The sequence below is a fragment of the Choloepus didactylus genome, chromosome 17 (assembly GCF_015220235.1).
Source record: "Choloepus didactylus isolate mChoDid1 chromosome 17, mChoDid1.pri, whole genome shotgun sequence".
NCBI classification, from domain to species: Eukaryota; Metazoa; Chordata; class Mammalia; order Pilosa; family Megalonychidae; genus Choloepus; species Choloepus didactylus.
Window position 1 is genome coordinate 44,794,105 of NC_051323.1, and position 24,648 is coordinate 44,818,752.

The window sequence follows — 24,648 nt, forward strand, 5'->3', positions numbered from 1 at the left end:
AGGCCTAATTACCAGGCTGAGGAGAATTTGAGCGCAGGGTAAGTGTGTATTTGGGTCTCTCAGGTTCATTCTTTACCGACTTAAGATATTAATCTTCTACCCCTAAACAAGGGACGGGAAGGCCTGAGTGTGTCAGTGTGGCAAGGAAGATGGGTGGAGGAGCAAGGTTCTCCTGCCAAGCGCAAAGTAAGCGACTCAACCGCCTGGCGCAGTTGCCAGGACAACGCGCCCGTGCAGCAACAGCAGAAGCCGCACCGCATCGCGGCGGCCGCGGCGCCGGCGGCGGCTGCTACGAGCCCCAGTGACGCATTGCAGGTACGAACTCGCCAATCAGAGGCCGGCTTAACGATCATCGACGTATGCGTCGCTCCGATAGTGCTCCTCCGCGTCGCAAAGTAGCGCCTCTCAGGCATGAGTCCACCGGCTTTTCAACGGCTCGCCGGAGAACAGAACTGACTTACGTCATCCATTCTCCCACTTCCCTTTATCTCTTGTATCGTCGACCAAATAACTGTAGCTAAAGGGGTCTCGAGAAGAGTTTGAGGGGAGGGGGTTGGCGGGACTCGTTTGCGATGTACCGTTATCTGGCGTGGAGCGGAGGGATCTGGCGGAGGGAGGTGTTTATGAGGCGCTGGAGGCGGAGGGGAGAATTAGTCCGAGTGGAGCTAGCGAGTCGAACGGTTGTGTGATCGCTTCTCGGAGACCGGTAGCGCTTGCAGCATGGTGAGTGCGTTGCTAAGCTGCCAGACCTTGGCCTATGGGGGGAAGAGACTGAAGCAAATTGACTAAAGAAAGAACCCACTTCCCTTACGCCCTCAAGGAGTTGTCTTCGCCAAACCCATGGCGCTAAAGGGCCTGGGGGCGCTTTCGACGGTTATGTCGCAGGTGCTTCCCCGCCCCCATTCTCCTCTGGGAGGTTTCCTCTCGGGAACAGGGGGCCAGACGCACATACCCTGAGGGGTGGATCTCTTCAGGGGCTCGTCTGGGTTAGGGTGGATCCGGGGTGGGCGGCCGCCCAAGCACATGAGGAGAGAAAGTGGAAATTGGACAGGTGTGGGGGCACAGAAAGCCTTCCAGTCGGGATTTCGAAAGGTCACCCCAGGGGCGGGATTCAAATCCCAAAAGGACGACTGGTGCGGGCGCCAGGAAGCGTCTTTGTCCGCTGCGGCCGCCATGCACTAAACAGGCGGGAGGGAGCGCGCGAAATCCCGGGCGAGCGCCGGCGCCGCCGTTACCCGTGTGTCCCGCGTGCTGGAGGTTCGCGGGGCGCGCGGCTCAGGGAGCGGCCGGTGGGGGTAGGGCGGGTGTCGCGCGGGTCGGCAGCCGCCGCCCGGCTCCCCGCGCCCCAGCTGCTGCGCTGGCACCTGCAGGACTACGGAGGTCTCCGCGGCTCGCGCCGCAGCGGGGCCGGCCCGTTGGGGCGGAGTGGGGGAGGGAGGATGGCCGCGACGGCTTCCCATCCCCCACTGCTGGCAAGAAGGAAGCTCAGCGAATGCTGATCGTTCGACTCCATCTGGGCGCTGAGGCCTTCCGTCACCCAGGCATTAAAAAAAAAAAAAGTGACTTTGTCATTGGATGAAATAATGATATGTGCCCGAAGTCAGACGCATCCTCTCAATAATCGTCTTATTAGGGAACACATTTGGCTTTAGCTAGGATCTGAAAGGCATTTCCGATTCACCATCTAGCGAAAGCAGCCTCGGGGTGCCTGCCGTTCTCGTGTGAAAGTCGGACCCAGCTTCATGTAATAGTTGGGAGGATGCCTTTGAAAAGGGCCGGTGTCTCTATCTTTCTGAAGTATTCACTTGCACTCCTAATGTTAACGAACAATTACCACACAAAGCCTTTCTCCCCACCTCGCTTGAAAATGATTTTTATTTCCGTATGGAAGTTGCCAGATCATTTTAACGTGCAGTTCAATTCATTTGTACTGTAATATGAGTTGTCAAGTGCTGTAACGATAGAAAACTGTTGAGGGGCACGGAATTTTAAAAAGCGTTGCCTAAGACTGTAACTCCTATTCTTTCCGGTTTAAAAAAAAAAAAAGAAAATCTCAGTGCGATAATTTGCAATACTTAATTTATGGTTCCTTTTGCCAAATGGTTACCACGGTGGGTGTGTCCAGGAGGCAATGTGACATCTTTAACAGGAGATAGGAATCTTTTGCCAACTGAAACCTTCGGCACTTTATGGGTGTGGAGAGAGGAGTTCACCATGGACAAAACCAGCGTTCACTTGAGTTTGATAGACTCATTCCATTTTTGTTTTAAATTACTTTACTCTTTATTTGAATTTACTCATCCCAAGTTGTAGTGTAAATTTAAAATTTGATTTAAAAATGAAGGCTGTGGTTGTTTACTAATCAGTTCTGATAATCAAGGGCTTCAGTAGGTTTTCCTGGTAATGCTTAGAGTTTGTATCTGAAGAGTAGTGGTCACCTGTCAATGATAAGCTTTTGTAGTTACTGTTTGCAATATTAATGCTTTGGAGATTTTCAGTTAGTTAAATTGACAGTCATCGTTAAGTAGTAAACTAATTTGAAGTTGACCCCAGGTAACTCCATAATTATAAGACTCTGAGATTTTTAAATTAGGAGTCAATCAAGTTAAGGAAAAAAAATTCATGTGATGTGGAAGTGGAATAAGATTGCTCATATAGCTCTTGAGTTTACATGTATATGTTCGTTGAAAGGGAGTTGCTTCAAGAAGGCTGGTGGCCAGGGTGATTAGAAAGGTAAAAGATGTGAAGAGATAGACCACTTGAGTCTAAAGGAATAATCATTATTCCATTAAACTTCAAGAAAATCATTTCCTTGCTAGAGCAGAATTCACTATGACCATGTGAAAATATAGAAAATTCTATCTTCAGCTAGAGTGATCAGTTTAGACCCATAATAAAGGTCCAAATTTTTAAGTCATTTTTTCCAATAGTGTTTCTTTTGGTCCAAGATGCTATAGAGGTAGTAAGTGCTGTTCTATTGTAATTAAGGTATCTTTTTTACCCTACTGAAATAATACAGATTGCTTTTTGATAAAGGTAAAACAAATATCCTGACTTCTGAAATTGTAGGGAGAAAATGGCATGTGAATCCTTTGTCGGATCTAAGTAGTGCTTGAGGAAGGAACAGATAAAGAATGGATGAAGGATAGTAATTGTTTCTTGTCAAGCTATGAACTCAAACATTTACTCAGATTAGAACTTCAGATTATTTTATGCCATTTTTCACTAGATAAAATTCATGAGTATTCATGCCTACTTTTAAATGCCACTTAAGAAATGTTTGATACTTAGTGCATTATCTTCAGGTCACTCATGGAATCTAGATCAGTGCTTCTCAATGTTTACAAATCACCTGTAGTTCTCCAAAATGCATATTCTAATTCAGTAGGTCTGAGAGTCTGCATTTCTAACAAGCCCCAGTGATAATGCTTTTCTTCCAGGCCACTCTTTAGAGTAGCAGGGTCTAGGTAACCTTCAAACAAATTTTTTTTTTTATTAAAATTAAAAAATTTTTATTGTAACATATATACAACATGAAATTTCCTGTTTTAACCATTTTCAAATGAACAATTCGGTGGTATTATTTACTTTCAAAATGTTGTGCTACCATCACCACCATCCATTACTAAAACTTTTCTTTCATCCCAAACCATAACTACCTATTAAGCAGTGACTCCCCAGAAATTGTTTTTGTCATCCTTCTTTTGGAGTGCTGAACTGAAAGCAGAGTCTCACACTGGCTATAGTGGGCAACTTCACCTTGATAGCTGATAGTAATACTAATGCTTGGAAACTTTCTCCAGAGTGAAAAGACCTGTGACAGGCAAATTATATCAGTAGTTGCAGAAATAAGGGAGTATGAATTATTCTCTGTAGAGAATTAGTCTTCACTTTGCTGCAATAAACACACGTTAATGAGCTTGAGTTTTCCCAAAAGTGTAATTCTTCTGGTTCTTCTAACTAAGAAAATGGCGCTCTCCATAGTCAGAAATAGGAAGCAAATTTATTTGTCTCTAGTTGGAAACAGCTTAAATTAGAGCTAGGAAGTACTGTGTTCTTGTGTTGCTGGTGATGTTTACTTTAAAACCTTGAATACTGGACAAGTAGTAAATGCAGAAGACTTCCCTAATTTAAAATTGCTTTTCTGGCAGTATTTGATTTGCATCCAGTTATCAAGCTTTAAAATTTTCCAAGCAAAATTGAGGAGCGCTTTTTGGTTATATGAGTAATTTAGAGTCTTTGATATGCATAGTCCATCCTTTGAAGCTCATTTTTGATCTTCTGTAATATTGGGTTTGCCTGGAGATAGGGACCTGGGCAAAATGATGCCAGGCCCTAAAATTTTGACTTTCTAAAAAAAGTTTTCTTTCATAGCTTTAGTCAAGCATTTAGCTTAACTTCAAGGTTTTTAGTCCTAAACTGATTTCACCTATTCTTATACACTTTGTGGTTTCAGTTTGTGCAAATAAATTTTCTCAGTTTAAATGAAATGAAGTATTAATGTGGTAGGTTTGCTGTAAAAATAATCTAAGGGCTTGATAATGTCATGCAAGCCTCCTTTCTCTGTGTAAATTGAGCAAGTCAGATTGCTATTTAACATGGTAGGTTCTTTGGTTAATTTATATAAAATAGTTACCATTACATCCTTGTAAGTACTTTACATAGATTCTCACTTAATCTGCACAATAACCCTGCCCAGCTGTGACTCAGAATACCATGCTTTTTTCTCCAACTATGCTTTGCTGCCCTTACTTAAATGATGCAGGTCCTGCAAAATGGAATCAGACTAGAAGTAAATTCTCTATAGCTTCTCTTATAACCAAGTAAACATCAACTCAGTGGATTTACTCGGTTTAAAATCTTAATTTTAGGGGGAAAAAATGTGACTAACTTGACACCAAATATTTGTCTCTGGAGGATTGGAATTGGAGAAAAAGTAGATAGTTTTTATATTAGGTACTGTGTGTGAACTTATTTGGCTCCTCAAGTTTTGTTTTGTTTTGTTTTTTAATAGGAATTCAGTTTGCATTGTGGTGAACTCAAAATTGTTGAACAGGGAAAGAAACTTCTGCTTTCTGGTTTCCTTCTCAAATTTTCTCTCATGCTGCCCTCTAGATAAAATGGGATGCTATTCTACTTTAGGTGTTATTCTTCCCAGAGGTGTGTTCATTTAAAAAGAATGAAACCAGGTAATACTGAATTTCATTTCCCTGCAAAATGAATGAGTGGATTAATCATCATGCACTTGACTCCACTTGGGTAGGGACTTTTAGATAGGAAGCTGTTTCTTGGCAGTGCCCATCAAATAGTGCCACATACACAGTTGCTTTATGGGTGTGATTTACTAATAGGCAGTGAAATGTCCAAAGATGAAGGCCATAGGAAGAATAAAGGAACCTTGATACTTTGCAAACATCTTTGTGTATTGCTCTGAATTTAAGTTTTATAGACATTGAGGATGTCTGACATCTTAGTACATAGCTTGCCTGGCACCCCCCACACCCACACCTGAAATTTAACCTGAATCTTTCTTTCCTCTTCTGTAAGGTAAGGGATAATAATACCATATTAGGGTTGTTGTGAAGATTGAATGAGAGTAAAATATATAATAGGTTTTAGCAAATGCATGGAAATATTTTTTTAAAACCCAAACCAGGTACCTCTCCTTGTGGTAGAAGCATCACAAACCTTAAGTTTACTTTTGAGATTTCAAAAATCAAGGGAAAATGGCTGGCTGGGCTCAGTCAACATTTGGTAACAGCGTAATTCACATGTTCAGCGGCCTAGCTGGTGAGAAAAGGAGTAAAAGCTGGTTGCTCTCATGTTGCACTGACCAGAACAGCTTGGATTTTAATCTTTTTAATAGATGGGAATTTTGCTTAGTTTGTGTGTGTGAGGTTTGGTATATCACGGTCATGTCAGAATAATTTGTTTAATCACCTTTTATGTGAGTAATTTCAGATTTTTGACTCTTGAATATGAATTGTGGTTCTGTGGAGATTCTGGTAATAATGGTGAGCTTAAGTTTGTTTCTTCAATTTTGAAGAAGGGTGCAATATTTCTGTTGGGTTCTATCCTTGCCTTAGTTGAAAAAGTAGCAACTCTAAACTTTCTAGTATGCCAACTTGCCTATTTTCAACTGCATATAAAATGTAGATTTTTCAAAAGTATTCTGAGATGTTTGCGTATTTGTTGCTGGTACTAAGAAATGTTGAACTAAATGAAGTTTATGATACATGGTGAACTTTGAAAGTTTTAAAACTTTTCTGCACTTGCTAATCTACATAATCCCAAATCACTTACCTATTTCTGATCTCTTTGTAGGCTGACCAACTGACTGAAGAGCAGATTGCAGGTGAGTGAAATGCTTTGCTAGGCCTGTATCCATTGGATTTAACTGTAAAATGAATAGCCAGCCTCAAAAGAACATACTTGTATGAAAGAATTGACTTCGATCTGTTTTATAGATGGTAACATGTGTAATGTAGGATAGTAATTGAACCTGCTTTGGTAAGTGAGAAGGTGATCTTGCCTGTGAAAGATGTGTGGGGCTAATTGTAATTAAAGACATGTATTTTAGGCTATGTTGATGTACTTTGGAGCATGGTGGTGGTGGTCGTAGCTGTTTTTTAAATTATCGTACTGTAAAACATGAATTCTGATCAAGTTAATATTGTGCAATTCTAAATCAGTCTCCACAGAAGAGAGAGCCAAGTAGTAATTGAATGACTTGAAATGCAGAATCAGTAAGTGACTGTTGAATTTATCCTTGTTTAAATTAGCCAGCAGTTGGGCCTTAGAATTGTGTTTCTAGTTAATCAGAAGATAACCATTTATCTCTAGTGAAAACTTAGACCCAAAAGTTAGCATTTTATTTTACAAATGTCACTGTAGTAATTTGAATTTTGTCTTAAAAAGCAGTGTCAACTATTGACCTTTAGAACATCTTGATTTTATTTCCTTTGATTTGCTATGGAAATGTGTAAAATAGTTACATAAAATCTGATGTGTTTTTATGCTATATCAAAAAGCATAGTAATTTTTATTTTATTTTAGTAGTTTGAGATAGCTGTTAACATCAAAATGATGGTAAAATTGCCCATTTTTTTGTTTTTTAATTAATTGTAGTGTTGAAGTGCTTTTTAAACTCTATTTTTTGCTTCCATTAAAGACTTTCATTAAGTCATCAAGCAGGTTAGTACTGCCACAATATTCTTGGTAGGGAGGGAGTTTAAGAAATTAAAACAATGCTTCAGTGCTAGAGAAAACACACCCTGTTTAAAGTATCCTTCTTCCTCATACCTACACACAGATGGGAGGAGCCAAAAATGGCCCATCCTCAAATATCCATCGCAAGTATTACTTGATAGGGTTATATACAATATTAAATTATTAACATTAAAGATCAAATTTAGGCTGTTTTCATTTTCACTTCTTAATGTGTGAATTTGACTTAAATTTGGGACTTGCTTTTTAGGGTTAATAAATTGCATATATAGGATGTGTTGAAGCATTCATGCAGAGAGCTTTAAGGTAGTTTCTTTGTTTCAGTTAATACTATTTTAAATTTAGGGGCTACTTAATATTTCCAGTCTTAAACTCTGACCTACTAAAATAGAACTACCTTCCTCTCTGGCTTTCATTTTTCAGTATTCCCAGTCAGTAGTTGTCTCTACTACACACAACATGTTCGTTCACTTTAGGGAAGAAGATTTCTGCCAGTTACATAGTTAATGCTCATTACCACCCCCTCCAACACATATCTTTAAAAATAGTTTGTTCAATACAAGAGAATCACTCTTCAGAGACTGATATTTTTATAAAGAACTAGCTTGTTGGAACGTTGTCTGTGAGACGAATTACAACTTTTCGTTAACTTCCATCGTAAAATTAGGTTTCCTGTGGAAGTGGGACAAAAATGTGTTCTAGGATATCTCCCTTCCCTGCCTTTTCATACGTTTCTTTAAAGCCATTTCATGGACTCCTGTAGAACCTTCAGACATAAATATTTTAGCGGAAAGAAACCAAAGTTTTTATGCTGCTAAAATATAAGTCCCATGAGAGCAGAAACCTTTTTTGTTCCCTATTGAATCCACTTGCCTCTCACATAGTAAGCTCTGAATAGTTCTTGAATGAATAGAATTCATTCTTTAAAGAGAGGTGTGTGGCACAAAAAATGTTCTAGAACACTAAAAAAAATTCTTTTAGAACATTTCCTAAAATTCTTCCTCCTCCCCAAATCCTTTCCTTTCAAATCTGGTATATTTCAGTGTCTTCTTTTGAAGTGAAGGCAAATTTTTCTTTTGTCCAGTAAGAGTCTAATTACTACTTGTTCTTCTAGATTGTTGAAACAAACTTCATAAAATGTAATGCAACATCAAATATACTAAGATACTTTTAAAGCTATTTTTCTCTTACTATGATGATCAGTGCTACCTCACATTTGTTTAGAAATTCTAACAGCTAATTACTTGTTCTAGGAAAAAAAACCTTGCTTCTTGTTTGGATGAAGTTAACTCTTCTCTAATGATTTGTTTATATTACATGGTCTTGAAAAGCACTCTGGGACAGTCCAGTGTGACAGCACTAGTAAGTTAATTTAGTTGATGGCTGCTGTGATGTCAGTTACTGATGTTTGACTTTTGGAAGCTTGATGGGAAAAGTATAAAAGAACTTTTTTTTTTTAGGAATCTGTGCCTAAACCTTTATTAAACTCTCATGGTCTGTTATAGGGATGGAACTTGTTTGATTTTAAAAAAAAATTAGCCTTTTTCATTTTATAATAACAGTTGCAGAGTGCCAATATAGGTCTGATACAGTGACCTCTTTAAGGGCTTATTAGAATAGTTAAAATAAATAGAAGTTAAACATTTGATTCTTCTTTTGTCATATTTGTTTCAGGTAACACACTTTCATAAAATTGTAATTTAAGAAAGCATCCTGGGGTAGTTAATGAACAAATAAAACTTGAATAATATGCCTTCCTGAAAGTTTCAACTCAGGCACACCTAGAATGGGTCTTGAGAGGTCTTTTACTCATATCATTTATGTAGAACTTAGCTGCTTTGTCACATTCAGGACAAGCTCTTTATTGTTTGTTTAGGTTTTGACTCCTGGGTTCATATTTCAAGTCATGGTTGAGAGTTACTTTGTCTAAAATTTACATGCTTCAAAGTTCTTGAAATTTAGAAAACACATATATAAACTTACACCGTGCAGCTTCCTGAATTTGGCTTTAAGTTAAATCATATAACAGCAAAATGATCATTGCTAGTTAAACACTCTGGAAGTTTTGCACCTAATGGTATTGTTAAAAGATGCACATGGCTAAGTACTGTTGCAGAGAATTTAATTAATTAAATACACATCTCTAAATTTTCTTGTAGCCTAGGTTATTAAGTGATACATGCTGTGTGTTTAGAACTAATAATTTATGTATTTCTAGAAAATATTCCTACATCCTGTTAAAACAAAAGAGGGGAAAATACCTGGTAAAGGAGGAATGTCTTCATTAAATGTTGGTATTTGTAGGTGGGAGATTTCTGATCTACTTTTGTAGGCTGATTTAGGTTTGCACTAACTATATGCTGTCTTCATAAAGTCAACCTTCAGTTTGGAACTGAGCTTCTGCTTGATAACAGGTGAGTTCCTCTGGAAGCAAGTGGTAGAATTTACATGGACCAAAGCTACCTTACTGTTGAATATAACAAACTGCAGCTAGTCAGCAGTACTTGGTCCTGAAGCTAAGCAATTAAAATATTTTAAGCAGAAGAAAGTAATGTGTTGTTCCAGAAAGGTAATAGGACTCGGGCAGTTCTGTGGGTAATTTCAAGGAGAGAGCCTAGTTAGGAGCTGTTGTGGTAGTCCAGGCAAGAGATGATGGGGTCTTGAACCAAAATATTGATCGTAAAGATAGAAAAAGAATGAGGCAGTATTTAAATGCAGAATTGAATGGAACTGCTGACCGATTTCAGGGGGTGCAAGTTACGATGTCCTTGGTTTTTGCTTGGGTCCCTAGGGTTTGTTGCTGGAGAGTAACAGAATTCATTTTCAGCTATCTTGCTTGAGGTCAGCCAGGGGAGAAGTCCTGTAGGCTGTCAGAAATAAAGGCATTGTGCTTAGAGAGATGAGTAGACAAAAGATAACTAAATCTTCATAGATGAAATGGCCAAGGAGAGGAAAGAGGATAAGAAGTTTGGTTATATCTATAGGTAGGACACAGATAAGAGCAAGAGCCTTTGATGATGTGTAAGTAGGAGGAAAACCAACATACTGTTAGGAAAGCCAAGAGAAGTTTGAGAGTTTTTCAGTGCTGATTAGAGTGCTGCAGGATTGAGATGAGCTTTTTCCTGACATTTATTGAGTACTTATTTTATACATATTAAGTTCTTTAAAACAAACTTAGGAAGTAGGTTCTATTATCCTAACAAATGAGGAAGCCAAGACAGAAAAAGTTTATAAATTTGTTCAAGATTCCATTGGTAGTAAGTGGCAGAGAGGTAGGGTGGTTTTTTGTTTTATTTATTTATTTTAAAAAATTTTTAAATTCACTTTTATTAAGATATATTCACAAGCCATACAGTCCTCCACAGTGTACAATAAGTTGTTCACAGTACCATCATATAGTTGTGCATTCATCACCATCAGTTTTTGAACATTTTCATTACCAGACCAAAAAAAAAATAAGAATAAAAATTAAAGAAGAACAAACAGCCAAAACACCCCATGCCCCCTATTATTCATTTACTTTTTGTCCTCATTTTTCTACTCATCTGTACACTGGATAAAAGGGGAGTGGGAGCCACAAGGTTTTCACAGTCACATGGTCACACAGTGTAAGTTATATAGTTACACAATCATCTTTAAGAATCAAGGTTACTGGGCTGCAGTTCAGCAGTTTCAGGTATTTCCTTCATGCTATTCCAATACACTAAAAAGGGATGTCTGTATAATGCTTAAGAATAACCTCCAGAATGGCCTCTCTACTCCATTTGAAATCTCTCAGCTATTGAAACTTTTGTTTCATTTCTCTTCCCCCTTTCTTAATCCCACAGTGCCAGGGCCAAGCACATCCCTGTGAGTCATGTCCCACATTTTGCCAGGGAGATTTACACCGGTGGGAGTCATGTCCCATGTAGTGGGGAGGGCAGTGAGTTTGAAGTAGCCTCTTTTAACCCAAGCAGTTAAGTTCCAAAGTCTATGCTTTTAGTTTCTGTGCCATGGGCCTGTGGATTGGGCAACTGGGTGGTCACTGATCACTGGTTAATTTTGCATTTTCAGCTGATGGGTTGGAGCTGCGAGTAATTTTAACAGTGGAGAGAGGAAATGGAGGAAATGGAGACTTTGGGGGAGGTATGAAGGACAAGCATTTAGAAAATACAACTAGGGCATGAATTTAGTTTTAGGCTAAGAAACATGAAGATAATGATATACTAAGGGGCAGAAACAGTTGAAGAATAGTTGACTCCAGAGAAGGCATAATAGATGAAATGAAAATGGAAGTATAGAGATTGAAGTGTAGAGATAGACAGGGAGTGAAATAAATAGCCTTGGATTGTTAAAAGGAGGCATACCATTTTTAAAACATGTCTAAAGTATACAATTTCAAGTGTTATAGCTATGTTAGAGGAGCTTTAATAACCCTGTGAACTTTGAAGCTCTGTTAGTATTTGCTGATAGGATCTAATGTCTTTTAGATAATGCCTTATTTGGAAAGTATTAGCCTTGTTATTAAGTCATTGGCATGACTTTACACTTAAAATTCAGTCTCTGCTTTAGTTTTTTTTAATCTGTAAAATAAGTGGTGAAGTCAAGTAGTCTGGACTCCAGAATTCTGTTAATCATTATGCTTTGGTTTCTTGTAATGCTAGTTCATGGTTCTGAACAGGAATAGTGAGTGTGTTCCATTAGTTGTCCAGGTCATCTAGTTAGTGGTAAATAAAAAGCAACATAATTTCACAAGATCTTAAAAATCTTAAGCAGTAATATATTTCACTCTATTACAAGCTTTGGGATTTTATATTTTAAAGAAAGATCCTAAATTATCTTTGTTTTCAGTGATAAAGTACTTAATGAAAATTAGCCATACTTGCCTTGATCCAGGCCAGTGTTAGTCATCATTATAGTAGATTATTTGGTGATAGTCCCTTTTCCTTCCTAGAAAAGGAAACTAGCCTCTTGCATAGGTTTTTTTTTTATTATTCAGTTTTATTGAGATACATTCACATACCATACAGTCATCCAAAGTGTACAGTCAGTTCACAGTACCATCATACAGTTGTGCATTCATCACCCCAGTCTATTTTTTGAACATTTTCCTTGTACCAGAAAAAGTGAAAATAAGAATAAAAAAAAAAAAAGTAAAAAAGAACACCCAAATCACCCCCCCACCTTGTTTTTCATTTAGTTTTGTCCCCATTTTTCTACTCATCCATCCATACACTGGATAAAGGGAGTGTAATCCACTAGGCTTTCACAATCATATTGTCACCCCTTGTATGCTACATTGCTATACAGTCGTCTTCAAGAGTCAAGGCTGCTGGGTTGCAGTTTGATAGAGGTATTTACTTCTAGCTATTCCAATTGCATAGTGTTTTGAAGTTTAAAGTCTTTTGTTTTTAATTTAGTAATTGATACAGCCATCCTTTTAACCTTTGAGGTTAACTAATGTAAATAAATTGTGTAGTTACTCAATAGAAATATGTATTTGGTACCAGGAGTCTTATTTTTCTGTTGTACATACAGGTTAAATCTGTAATTTGAATTGTATTTCACAGAGTAGCTTCAGTGGAAAATGGAGAAGCCAATCATTTGAACATTTGGGTGTTTTGTCTTTCAATTCAGAATAATTTCACTTTTAATTGGTCTAGATATTGGAGTTCCCTGTTAAGATTTTGATGAAAACTCCCTGGACAGTCAATATGAGCATATAGTGCTATGATTGACCAAAGATGTTTGAATATGTTCACATTCCCACCTAATCCTTCAAGAATCAATATCCTATTTCAGGTGCTATCTCCATAAATGGAGATAAGAGTTGATCAGTAGATTTCATTTAAGAGGTTACTTTTTATTGTTAACCTGTACTTTTGAATTGTCTTTTTATTTTTTTTTTCTTTTCCCAAACAGAATTCAAAGAAGCTTTTTCACTATTTGACAAGGATGGTGATGGAACTATAACAACAAAGGAACTGGGAACTGTAATGAGGTCTCTTGGGCAAAATCCCACAGAAGCAGAGTTACAGGACATGATTAATGAAGTAGATGCTGATGGTAAGTCTTTTTTAATTTGGGGGAGGGGTGGTTTGAACAGGTGGCATTAAATTCTGTTTTAATGTTTCAACTGAACATTTATAGGTAATGGTACAATTGACTTTCCGGAATTTCTGACAATGATGGCAAGGAAAATGAAAGACACAGACAGTGAAGAAGAAATTAGAGAAGCATTCCGTGTGTTTGATAAAGTAGGTATTCAAGGACTGAATTTGAATTTAATTTGAGGATGAAATGAAGACATCAGAATCCCTGATTTTTTGAAGGACTTCCTGATGACTTGCCTACATTCTTTAAACACCAAGCAAACGATTTTAAAGAATTCCGTTTGACTTAGATTTCCTAATAACATTTGAATTGGCATTGATCTTGTGGCAAAGGAGGCATCATTTGACTTTGGAACTAAGAAGTAATGATTTGAATATTAAAGTTATGTTTAAACTTTAGGACATCTTGCTTGGCTGTCTAGTGACATTTAATTTAGAAGTTAAATATTTGTTAATTCTCTTTAATTTGCATGTATTTCCAAGGTATAGTTTTCTCCCTAATGTTCAGTTTAGTAAGCTTATTAAACTTCCATTCCAACCCTGAGTGTATAATTTTACTCAGGCATTTTACCACATTTTTTCTAGGATGGCAATGGCTACATTAGTGCAGCAGAGCTTCGCCATGTGATGACAAACCTTGGAGAGAAGTTAACAGATGAAGAGGTTGATGAAATGATTAGGGAAGCAGATATTGATGGTGATGGTCAAGTAAACTATGAAGGTAAGTCTGACTCTCACCACTTCGGTTTTATGCTTTGACTTTGAGTTAGAGGCACTTGTAGGTATCCGATAGATGAAAATTATTGACTCTCCCTCCAAAAACTGAAGATACTAAAACAGTTTTTCATACCTACTAAGCTTTTACCATTCAGAGTATTGTCTGCAAACTAGACAACATCACTGTCACCTGATAACATTTTAGAAATTTTTACTATCAGCTTTCCATCTCTAGACCTAGAAATCTGCATTTTAGCAAGATTCTTAGATGATTCATATGCACATTAAAGATTTTAAAGCACTGTACTCCAAACAGTGGTAAAACAGTTTTGTTAGTTTGTATAAAGATTGTTAAACAATTCAAAAAACTTCAAGCTTACTCCAGTATCCCTAAAATGAAATTCAGGTGACTTTCATCCTCCATTGGATTCTCTTGTTTCCTTTAGTCTAAAACAGTTTATATAATGCTTAAATTCAAAAGTATTCTTTGTGATTGTAAACTTTGGAATGGCTGTAGCATGCATATATGGCATTTGAAAATTGAGGGAATTTCCAAGAAAACCTTTGCCTTATGTTTTTCACATTTTTTTGTGTGTGTGTGATGCAGTTACTCTAATGTAGAAAACAGCATAAAATCTATCATTCTAAAAATTAAGCATTTAGTCCCTTAGCACTGAGGTTGTAATACTGGCTTGTAACATGGCAGATTGAAAATTCAAGTTGTAAACTAAGAGGCAAGAATACTTCTTTTTGTTTATAGTAGCTTATCTAAAGCATTAATTCAGTTTAGTTTATGCATTAGTAAGCCTAAATAACTGTAAGCTTGTATGGGCCCAGCCTTGGCAATAAACTAGTTTTCCTGTTTTTTCTACACTTCACTGTTGTTCTGAAGAAAGCAAAATAGGAATGGATACTGCTCAGTGATAAAGTAAATATGGTTGGTTTTATCAGACTAGCCATTGACTCAATTTTTCATGTATTTCTTCTTTTTCAGAGTTTGTACAAATGATGACAGCAAAGTGAAGACATTGTACAGAATGTGTTAAATTTCTTGTACAAAATTGTTTATTTGCCTTTTCTTTGTTTGTAACTTATCTGTAAAAGGTTTCCCCTTACTGTCAAAAGAATATGCATGTATAGTAATTAGGATTTCATTCCTCCATGTTTTCTTCCCTTATCTTACTGTCATTGTCTTGAAACCTTATTTTAGAAAATTGATCAAGTAACATGTTGCATGTGGCTTACTCTGGATATATCTAAGCCCTTCTGCACATCTAAACTTAGATGGAGTTGGTCAAATGAGGGAACATCTGGGTTATGCCTTTTTTTAAGTAGTTTTCTTTAGAAACTGTCAGCATGTTGTTGTTGAAGTGTGGAGTTGTAACTCTGCGTGGACTATGGACAGTCAACAATATGTACTTAAAGTTGCACTATTGCAAAACGGGTGTATTATCCAGGTACTCGTACACTATTTTTTTGTACTGCTGGTCCTGTACCAGAAACATTTTCTTTTATTGTTACTTGCTTTTTAAACTTTGTTTAGCCACTTAAAGAAAATCTGCTTATGGCACAATTTGCCTCAAATCCATTCCAAGTTGTATATTTGTTTTCCAATAAAAAAAAATTACAATTTACCCAACTGGTGCTCTGAATCTGAGTCATTAACTGTTGAGATCTAACAATTTTGAGGATAAAATGTGGAGTTGGTTTCTACTTCTTACAATCAAGAATAAGTACTTTGACTACGCAGTGTTGTGTTCAGCTTTTAAGTTTGGTTGTGTCTGCTTACCTGTAACATGTTTTATGAAAAACATTCTGTAGTGACTAAATCTTTAGTTTTAGTTTCTGCTTGTTTTCTACCATTGCTTTCTCTATAATTTAAACTACTCAAAAGGTGGTTATCAGGGTGGTTTTTTTTTTTTAAACTACGTTTTTAAATATTTAAAGATTCCATAACAAACCAGAGCCAAGATTAAAATATTGAGCCATAATTGTTACCTGCTTATTATAGCCACATGATTTTTAATTTCTCGGGGGGGGGGGCAATTTATTGTTTGGCAGGTTACTTACCCCCATCTTTGACTATTTTGTACTGCGGTTTTTCTATCAGAAAATAGAAAACTGGATGGTTAGTAAAGGAAAATTGTGATAAATATGTTTTAGATAGGGTAAGGGAAATTATATTACAGGCATTGATGATGCTAAGGGGGGTGGAGAGTATTATTTACATTATCATGTATGAGGCAGGAGGTTAATTAAATAGGAAAATTTCAGATGGGCACTCTACTGAAGCCCCTTCAGTAGATATGATGAGAGTTTAGTTAAAGGGAAGGTCGAACAAGGTATTTGGTTGACAGAAGATTCCTGTTTTTGGCTTTTGAGACACCATCTCCAGGATGTTAAAATAAGCATGGGCTTTGGAGTTTCACTGCAGCAATATTCAGATCACTGCTGTGGATGACCTTGAAGAGGTCAATTTTATACAAGCTACAGTTATCTTACCTGTAAAGTGGGTGTAATTTACCCAGATGGTTTTTAACCCTGAGTTTACAAAAATCAGTGAAATAATGCAGATAAAGCCTGCCCCTCTGTAACCTCTAATTTATTGTCTCTGCAAATTTGCTATTTCTAGTAATCTCTTATGTGAAAATACAGTATCTGTCCTTATGTGCCTTGTTTATTAGTGTTTTCAAGGTTCTTCGATGTTGCAGCATATCTCAGAACTTCATTCTTGTGGCCAAATAATATTCCATTGTGTGTATGTACCGAATTGTATGTATCCATTCGTTAATGGGGGATGTGGGTTTCCACCTCTTTGGCAAGTGTGAACAGTGCTGCTATACAGCTTGGTATACAAGTATTTGAGACTTTTCACTTTCTATGTGTATATACCTAGGAGTAGAATTGCTGGGTTGTATGGTAATTATGTATTTAAATTTTTGAACCACCATATTGCTTTCCACTTGATTGCACCAGTTTATATACCCCCCAAAAATGCATTAGGGTTCTACTTTCTCCGTGTTATCTACAACACTTAATTTCCTTTTTTTTTAATAGTCATCCTGTAGGTGTGAAGTTGTCGATGTTTGTCACTATGCTTTTATATATGCTGTTGAGGTCAAAAAGATGGATAACAAGGTGGAAGGGGTAACACATTTGGGGGCACTTTTGTCTGTTGTGTGTATTGATAATTTTATATTTTAATCTTCATAAAAGTTACAACATAGGCATTTTGATTTTATGGGAAATTTAAGTGCAGAGCAGTTGAATCACTATTGCAGTTGATCCTAGGGCAATGCTATTTTCCCTGAAATTTTTAAGAGAGCAAACATTTTAAAGATCTTGATGCACAGCAGAGTCACTGTTGGAAGCCTGCTTAGTATAGTCTTGTATTCTCAAAGAGGAGTCCCTCCCCCATTTAAAAAAAAAGCTGTTACCATGCCCTGAATGTAAATCTTAAGCTTTGTCAGTGATACTGTACAAGACAATATTCTCTTAATGGGATATTTTGTTTACCCAAAACATTATGCATGTAGGGTAAAGTTCTTCAAATCATTGGCTCATGCTGGTTTCATTTTTGAGACAGGTAAACTATTTTCTCATCTAGTTGTTCCCTTCTAAACCTACCTTGTATGGATTTCTGGGCTTCTCTGTACCTTTTTTCTTATTCTTTTAGTATCTAGGGAACCAGTCCCTAGTCTGCTGAGCCAGTTTTACAGGCTCAGCCACAATAAGAAAATAAAATGAGCCATGGTGATGGACTTAATTCTTTTGTGAACACTTTTTTTTTTTTAACTTGCACCCTGGCCTAATTTCTTGATTTCAAAGCTGGTAGCCTGGTCCTTTTTTTTTTTTTTTTTTTTTTTTTTTTTAATAAGGCTATGTTAAATGCATTTGGAGTCCTATTTTTAAGAGAAGTTAAATGGAGCCCTCTAGTCTCCTGTTACTCAAAAGTTTGCCCACATAATCAACCCTGGGAGCTTATTAGATAGAAATGCAAAAATCTTAGACCCTGCCCCAGAATCTGCATTTTAACTAGATCCCAATGTGGTATGCACAAAATTTTTGGAAAAACACTGTTCTAGTCCATTCTCTTGTTTTATTTATGGAGGGAGGAACTGGTCATTCATTTTTTCAAATATTTTGGTCACTTCTGTGCCACAGGGCTCAGAATTAGAACCTTACTTTGGGTATGTCTAAAATTAGGGGAGAGATGACTTCAAAATGAGTCTTCAAAGTTAGGCATAGGGTCCTTTGAGACACAAGCATTTAGGTCTAGGAGGACTTCTCAGGTTTGCCAGGTCATGGAGAAGAATAGCATTTCAAGCAGAAGGGAGCCAGCATATGGGAAGACCATGGAAGTATGAAAGATGTTATGCAGAGTGTAAGATCCTAATGAGGGAGAGAGAAGTGAGAGGTTGGATTTTTAAAGTTTTGCTTTTGTCATAAAGGTAATAATGATAGCCCATATCCACTGAATGCACAGTGCCAGACATGAGTCCAAATATTTTATTCAACTAATCTTCATAATAAATCCATATGAATAGGTACCGATATATGTCCAGCTTTATAAATACAGAAACAAGCATGGAGAAGAAGTCACAAAGCAAATGCAACCAGCATTCAAATCCTGGTAGTCAAGGGAGGACAGGGATTCAAGAATGCGGGGCTGGAGTGATAGATATAGCAATGACAAATAGAGGTCAAGTTTCCTAAGAGCAGAGAAATCCCCTTTGGATTTGACTATTGCATCAGTGGTGAGTTCAGCAAATGCAATTTTAATTGAAAGGTGTGCACACATGTCAGATGAACATGGGGTTTATAAGTACAACCAGTAAGGAAAGAATCACTTGGAAGTTTGAAAGGAAGAAGAAATTTTCTGAATGTAGTGGGAAGTGGGCCTCTGCCACTTCACTTAATGCCAAGTCAACTATGCTAAACTCCATAAAATGGGACTAATACCTCATAGGGTTGTGAGGATTAAACAAGATTAAGGTCTATGAAGTACCTGAAACACAGTACATAGTCTATAAAATGGTATTAAGGTTGAGGGAGGATTTGTTTTTAAGGATGAGAATGTTTATAGTTTAAGAAGCTACAGTCAAGAGATTGAAAATGAAATGGGTCTATACAGACTGGAAAGCCAAGGAAACCTGCTTGGTCTGGAGCTCACCCACTTCTCGAATTAGAAAAGAAGCAACCCCCAGCCAATTTCTATGTGAAGGAGCTTAGAAACATCAAGTTTTCTAAAGTGGGTGCTAAGGAAGCTTTCTGCCTTAAAGCCAAGTGTGCCTACCAAGCATATTCCCTCCACTTAACCTATCTAGGAGTGTAGGGTGAGAGGTGATTTGGGAAGGGAGCTGATGGAGGTTATGAGTAACACTCAAGCCACTACCAACTCCCCTGGCGCAGATACTATCTAGGGGCGCTCTGGATACCCCAGAGCCCCGTCTGGGTTTTCTTAACGTTTGTCCCGTTTGTCCGTGACTGTCCCGTGCGGTTTTTCCTCTACGTGAGGCTTCGCGTGGGGCCTCCAAGTATGTGACGACCTCCTCGCCCCGACCCAACCCGACCCGACCCGCTTCACTGGAGACAAACCTGGCGAGAGTGAGACGTCTCCTAGCAACCGGCTGCCGCTAGACTCCGCCTTGGGCAAGAAGAGGCCGCGATGGACCAGCCAGTCGTCGCCATCACCGCCGCCGCAGTCAGGGACGAACTGCGGCGCAGCAATCCGTTGTTCCCCACCACGGTACCACAGCCCTTCCTCGCCGCCCCTCCCTCCTGCCGTCTCCTCCGCGGTCCCCGGGCGAGGCTCTTCTGCCTTTTTCCCCACCTCCAATTCCCCGCTTTTGCGCCCCTCCTGTTTCCTCTTACTCTTCAGTCCTTTCTTTCCCTGCCCTCACATCCACACCTGCCCCTTCTTTCTTCCTTGTCTTTATTTGACCTTTCCTCCGTTTTATTTCCTCTTGCCTTGCTGCTCGCCTTATGCTTCCCCTTTGACTATTCTTTTCTGCGCGTTTTTCTTCTTCTTCCTCACTACTAACCGTGCTGGACAACTGCTTTGATCGGATGATTAGATTTCTTTTACTTTCCCTTCCTCTGCCAGAGAATGGACTTTTCTTTCTTTTGCCATTTTTTTTTTTTTTTTTGGGCCCATCTCCTATTTGACTATTTGTAAAATATTTGAAACTATGTTTCTCTAGTTTTTAAATAAATCTGGGTGAGGGATGTTTAACCGTTCTTTTGTCTTTTTTTTTTTTTGGTCCCATCTCCTATTTGATTATTTGTAAAATATTTGAAACTACCTTTCTCTAGTTTTGCTACTCCTGACTTCCCTTAGAGTTCTCCTATTTACTTCTGTTTCCTTCCCATCTCATTTTCTGGGCTCCTGGGTAGAGGTGGAATCACTGTGGAGATGCTTATGGGAGACCTGTCTTCACCTGCATGAGAAAGTTCAATTTCCATGACTATAATTTCCATGTAGCAGAGAAGATTTAATAAGAATCTAGTTCAGGAAATGTATGGGAAGAAATTCAGACTTAGCAGTGTGTATGAAACAATGTTTTTTAGAGAAATGCACATATTTCATAGTAAAACTAAACCAGGAGTTCTCATAATTAGAGTGGGTTTAAGTTACTAGTCAAGAAGAATGAATTGATTTAAGTTGTTAATTATTTTAAAATGCATTCTTGAGATACCTCATATTTCATAGTAATAATAGAAATGTTAGAAACGAAAGTAGAACTCTTTTAATGATTTTACTTGGTAGAAATAGTACAAAAGGGAAAAACTAAACAACTATGTTTTGTTAACAGCAGAGCTGAAACAAATGTGGAATAATAAATGGGTATAGAATACTTACTATGGAAGACAAGAGTGTCCTTGGAAACTGAGGAACACCAGAATAATCTCCTTAATTTGGCAGAAGAAATGTTAAAAATAATAACTACCATTTATTGAGCACTGTCTGTGGGCGTGAGTGCTAAGGCCCATAAAGATTAATAACTTGCCCAGCTAACAGATCTGGGGTTCCAGCCTAAGTGTGTCTGCCTTTATCATTCACAGACACAAGCTGGGCAAGATTAGAGAAGTGAAGCAGTATCAGTATTTGATAGTGTGTATGAATCCAGGAAGGCCCTATTGCTAGGAACTTGTATCCCAGTATCACATTAATATGGTGACTATACACTTTCACCTTGAGTCCCCACAGAATCATCTGAGCTATAAAATCTAGAATAATTATACCAATACAACTTTTGATTTATGCAAGTCTTTTTTTCCCTAAGAATATTAAATTTTATCACATTAATATCTTTATAACATCTCTGTGAGATGGGGATGCTTATTACTCTTAATTTTATCAAAGAGAATTTAGATACTTAAACAGTTTAAATCATAATTTAAGGAAATATTAGAGGCAAAACTTGTGTAGCTTTTAGTTTAATATGTGCTGATCAATTTGGTGGAGGTATTAATTTCTTCAAGTAAATGTTTTATAAATTATGGTTAATATGAAGGGCTCACCTTTTGAGTGAATATCTTTTGTGTTTGTTAATAGAAACCAATCCGGAAGACATCATCTTTTGAAAGAGAAGGATGGTGGAGAATAGCATTAACAGTATGTACATTTTCAGTCTTTCTTAATCAAATTATACCTATTCCCATTAATATGTTCATCAGTCTTACCTTTTAGGTCAGTAACACATCATTTTAAGAAAGCAGTGATTGTTCAGATCTACATGGGCCTCACTTCCTACTTAATTTTAGTAACAGCATATGAATGAGAAGTTAGCTTTAAATTTTGAATCCAATAAAAGCTTGGAAAGGTAAAACAGCTCTAGGAATCCAAGTGCATTGCAGAATATCTAGTTAAGGTTGTCCTAGTTTATGATCTTGGTGAGATTATACCAGGAAGAAAAGCATACATTCTGGAAAGGTGTTTTGGTTTCTGTTTTTATCTTAGATGGAATGGAGTCTCTGATAACCGTTATTAATGTCTATCAAAACAAGATGGCTCAAACTGAAAAATGCCCCAGAAACCTTCTCTCAAGAGACATAGTTTCTATATCACAGACATATTTTCTGTCAGTACCCTCCAACAGCAGAGGGGCCCCATGGATCAAAGGCTTCTTGGAATTGAAATAATTTTAAATGATGGAACTGAGCAGAGTGCTTAGAGGAAAGATGGTGTGCCAGTTTGAATGTATTATGTCTCCCAAAATGCCATTATCTTTGATGTAATCTTGTGTGGGCACCCATGTTGGTGTTGATTAGATTGTAATTCTTTGAGCATTTCCAAGGAGATGCCACCCATCCAACTGTAGGTAATAACTCTGACTGGATAATTCCATGGTGGTGTGGCCCCGCCCATTCAGCATGGACCTTGATTAGTTTACTAGAGCACTATATAAGCTCAGACAGAAGGAGGGAGCTTTTGCTACAGACAAGAGGGACACTGTGAAGAATGCAAATAAGCTCAGAGAGGAGCTGCAGATGAGAGACAGTTGAAGACAGCTGTTGAAAGCAGACTCTTGCTCTGGAGAAGCTAAGAGAGGACAAAAGCCCAGAGCGCAACTGAGAGTGACATTTTGAAGAGGGACTGCAGCCTAGAGAGGAACGTCCTGGGAGAAAGCCATTTTGAAACCAGGTCTTGGAGCAGACGACAGCCACATGCCTTCCCAGCTAACAGAGGTTTTCCAGACACCATTGGCCATCCTTCAGTGTAGGTACTCGATTGTTGATGCCTTACCTTGGACACTTTATGGCCTTAAGACTGTAACTGTGTAACCAAAAAACCCCCTTTATAAAAGCCAATTCATTTCTGGTGTTTTGCATTCTGACAGCTGTAGCAAACTAGAACAGATGGCCACAAAAACAAGCAGTGGCTAAACTTAACAGCCCTGCTCATTCAGCCACTGTGTGGTTGTGATATGAAAGTACCAAACCTCTTATTGGATAGACTACATCATGTTTTCTGTTAGTTCATCTTCAGGCTCATGTTATTATCCTTTAGCTTCCCACTTGAGGACTAGAAAGAAACATATAGTATCTACTAAGCAGAAGTAGAAGAACTTTTATTTAGTCAAGAAACTATCCTGAATGGTCTCAATAGAGGCCTGAAATTTATAGTCAAGTTGAATTGCAAGTTTAAGTATAACCCTGAAGTTACTTTTTAAAAAGTTTAATTTCAACTATGACCATCATCTGTTTGCTATAATTCAGCAATTGACTCAGAAAGGAAATCATCATGATTCTTTAGAAATATTGTTCTGTCAAGAGTATTTATTATATTTGATAGAATTTCATTAACCTTTAAATCAAAGAGAAATGCTACTTAGGAATGACCCCTCCAGGAATCATACTTTAGGAGATATTATAGGTTTACACAGTGATCTTAAAACTGATGTCTATTTTCCACAGGATACTCCTATACCTGGCACCTACCACTTGAAAACTTTTATTGAAGAGTCCCTGTTAAATCCCGTGATAGGAACCTACAATTTTAAAAATGAAGGAAGGAAAAAACCACCTCTTATACAAAGAAACAACCCAGTACTAAATGATATTCCCCAGTACATGCCTCCTGACTTCCTGGACTTGTTAAAGAAGCAAACGACTACTTACTCATTTAAAGACAAAGCACGGTCAAGTCCCAGCACACTGGTTTACAAAGATCAGGTAAAGCTCTACTGGCAGATTGGTTCTTATGGGAAAGCTACCAAGAGCCCCTGAGGAAAGTATTCCATATACATAGAGTATATCTTCCCCAGGAGAAATTGGAAACCTTTAGAATGTCTTATTTCCTATAGAAATCAAACAAGGGCTGCCTGATTCGCAAATATGTCCAGCAAGATTTGTTCTTGTGTAAAGGGGGAGGAATTTTCCCTCTTGGGCTCTCTGATTGTGGGGCGGTGCTGACTCTTGGTGGGATTTTCCCAGCCTGGGGAGCCTCTAGGATCTTATCTGTGATCGGGTCATACTTCCAATCTTTTCCAGCAGTTGATTTGGTTTACTCTCTTCATTTAAAAGAAGATACTCTGCCTCAGTGAGTATCCTTATTATTATAACTTGCATATAACTTTACATCATAGAGAAACTTAAAAAAAAATTTCTTAAGCACCGTGGTACCAGGTGGGTCAGATTCCACTCTCAGCTCCACTAGTGCTCTCATAACATCGACAATTTAGAGCACTGTTATGCTTACAGTCTATGGGAGGCTCTGTAGAGGAGACATATTCCTGGTTGTGAAATCTTTAAGTAACAATACAAGACAAAATGAATCTAAGTGTTGAGATCAATAGGGTAGCCAGGAATGCCAGGGGAGTGTTTGATGTACCCTGGATTGAAAGGATAGAAGGCTCCTAGGAGCCTTAAGTTGGACCTTGAATAATACATGACATTTATGTGGCTCTTGATAGTTTATTGTGTGAGTCTTAAGTTGGACCTTGAATAATACATGGCATTTATGTGGCTCTTAATAGTCTATTGTGGATTTCCACATATATTCTCATAGTTACTCCTCCCAAGCATTCTGGAATAGGCGAAACAGATATTACTCCCATTTTACTTGTAAGAAAACTGAGTTGAATAGACACGACGTAAGTTGTTCCAA

General features: G+C 37.9%; 2 protein-coding genes across 4 annotated transcripts in view; both read left to right on the forward strand.

The window, feature by feature from the left end:
- Positions 1 to 598: 598 nt before the first annotated feature.
- On the forward strand, positions 599 to 15,650 carry CALM2 (calmodulin 2). The gene is made up of 6 exons (XM_037806875.1): positions 599 to 723; positions 6,325 to 6,355; positions 13,129 to 13,272; positions 13,357 to 13,463; positions 13,905 to 14,040; positions 15,031 to 15,650. Exons 1-6 carry the CDS (start codon positions 721 to 723, stop codon positions 15,057 to 15,059), a joined length of 450 nt encoding a protein of 149 aa, XP_037662803.1. The 5' UTR covers positions 599 to 720; the 3' UTR covers positions 15,060 to 15,650.
- Positions 15,651 to 17,908: 2,258 nt separating this feature from the next.
- The window catches only part of STPG4 (sperm-tail PG-rich repeat containing 4), a 50,592-nt gene continuing 43,852 nt past the window's right edge, over positions 17,909 to 24,648 (forward strand). For all 3 annotated transcript variants that reach the window (XM_037807580.1, XM_037807579.1, XM_037807577.1), the window contains exons 1-3: positions 17,909 to 19,785; positions 21,595 to 21,654; positions 23,457 to 23,714. In XM_037807580.1, the coding sequence (XP_037663508.1) occupies positions 19,705 to 19,785; positions 21,595 to 21,654; positions 23,457 to 23,714 (399 nt within the window). In that variant the 5' untranslated portion in view covers positions 17,909 to 19,704. The remainder of the gene's footprint in view (positions 19,786 to 21,594; positions 21,655 to 23,456; positions 23,715 to 24,648) is intronic.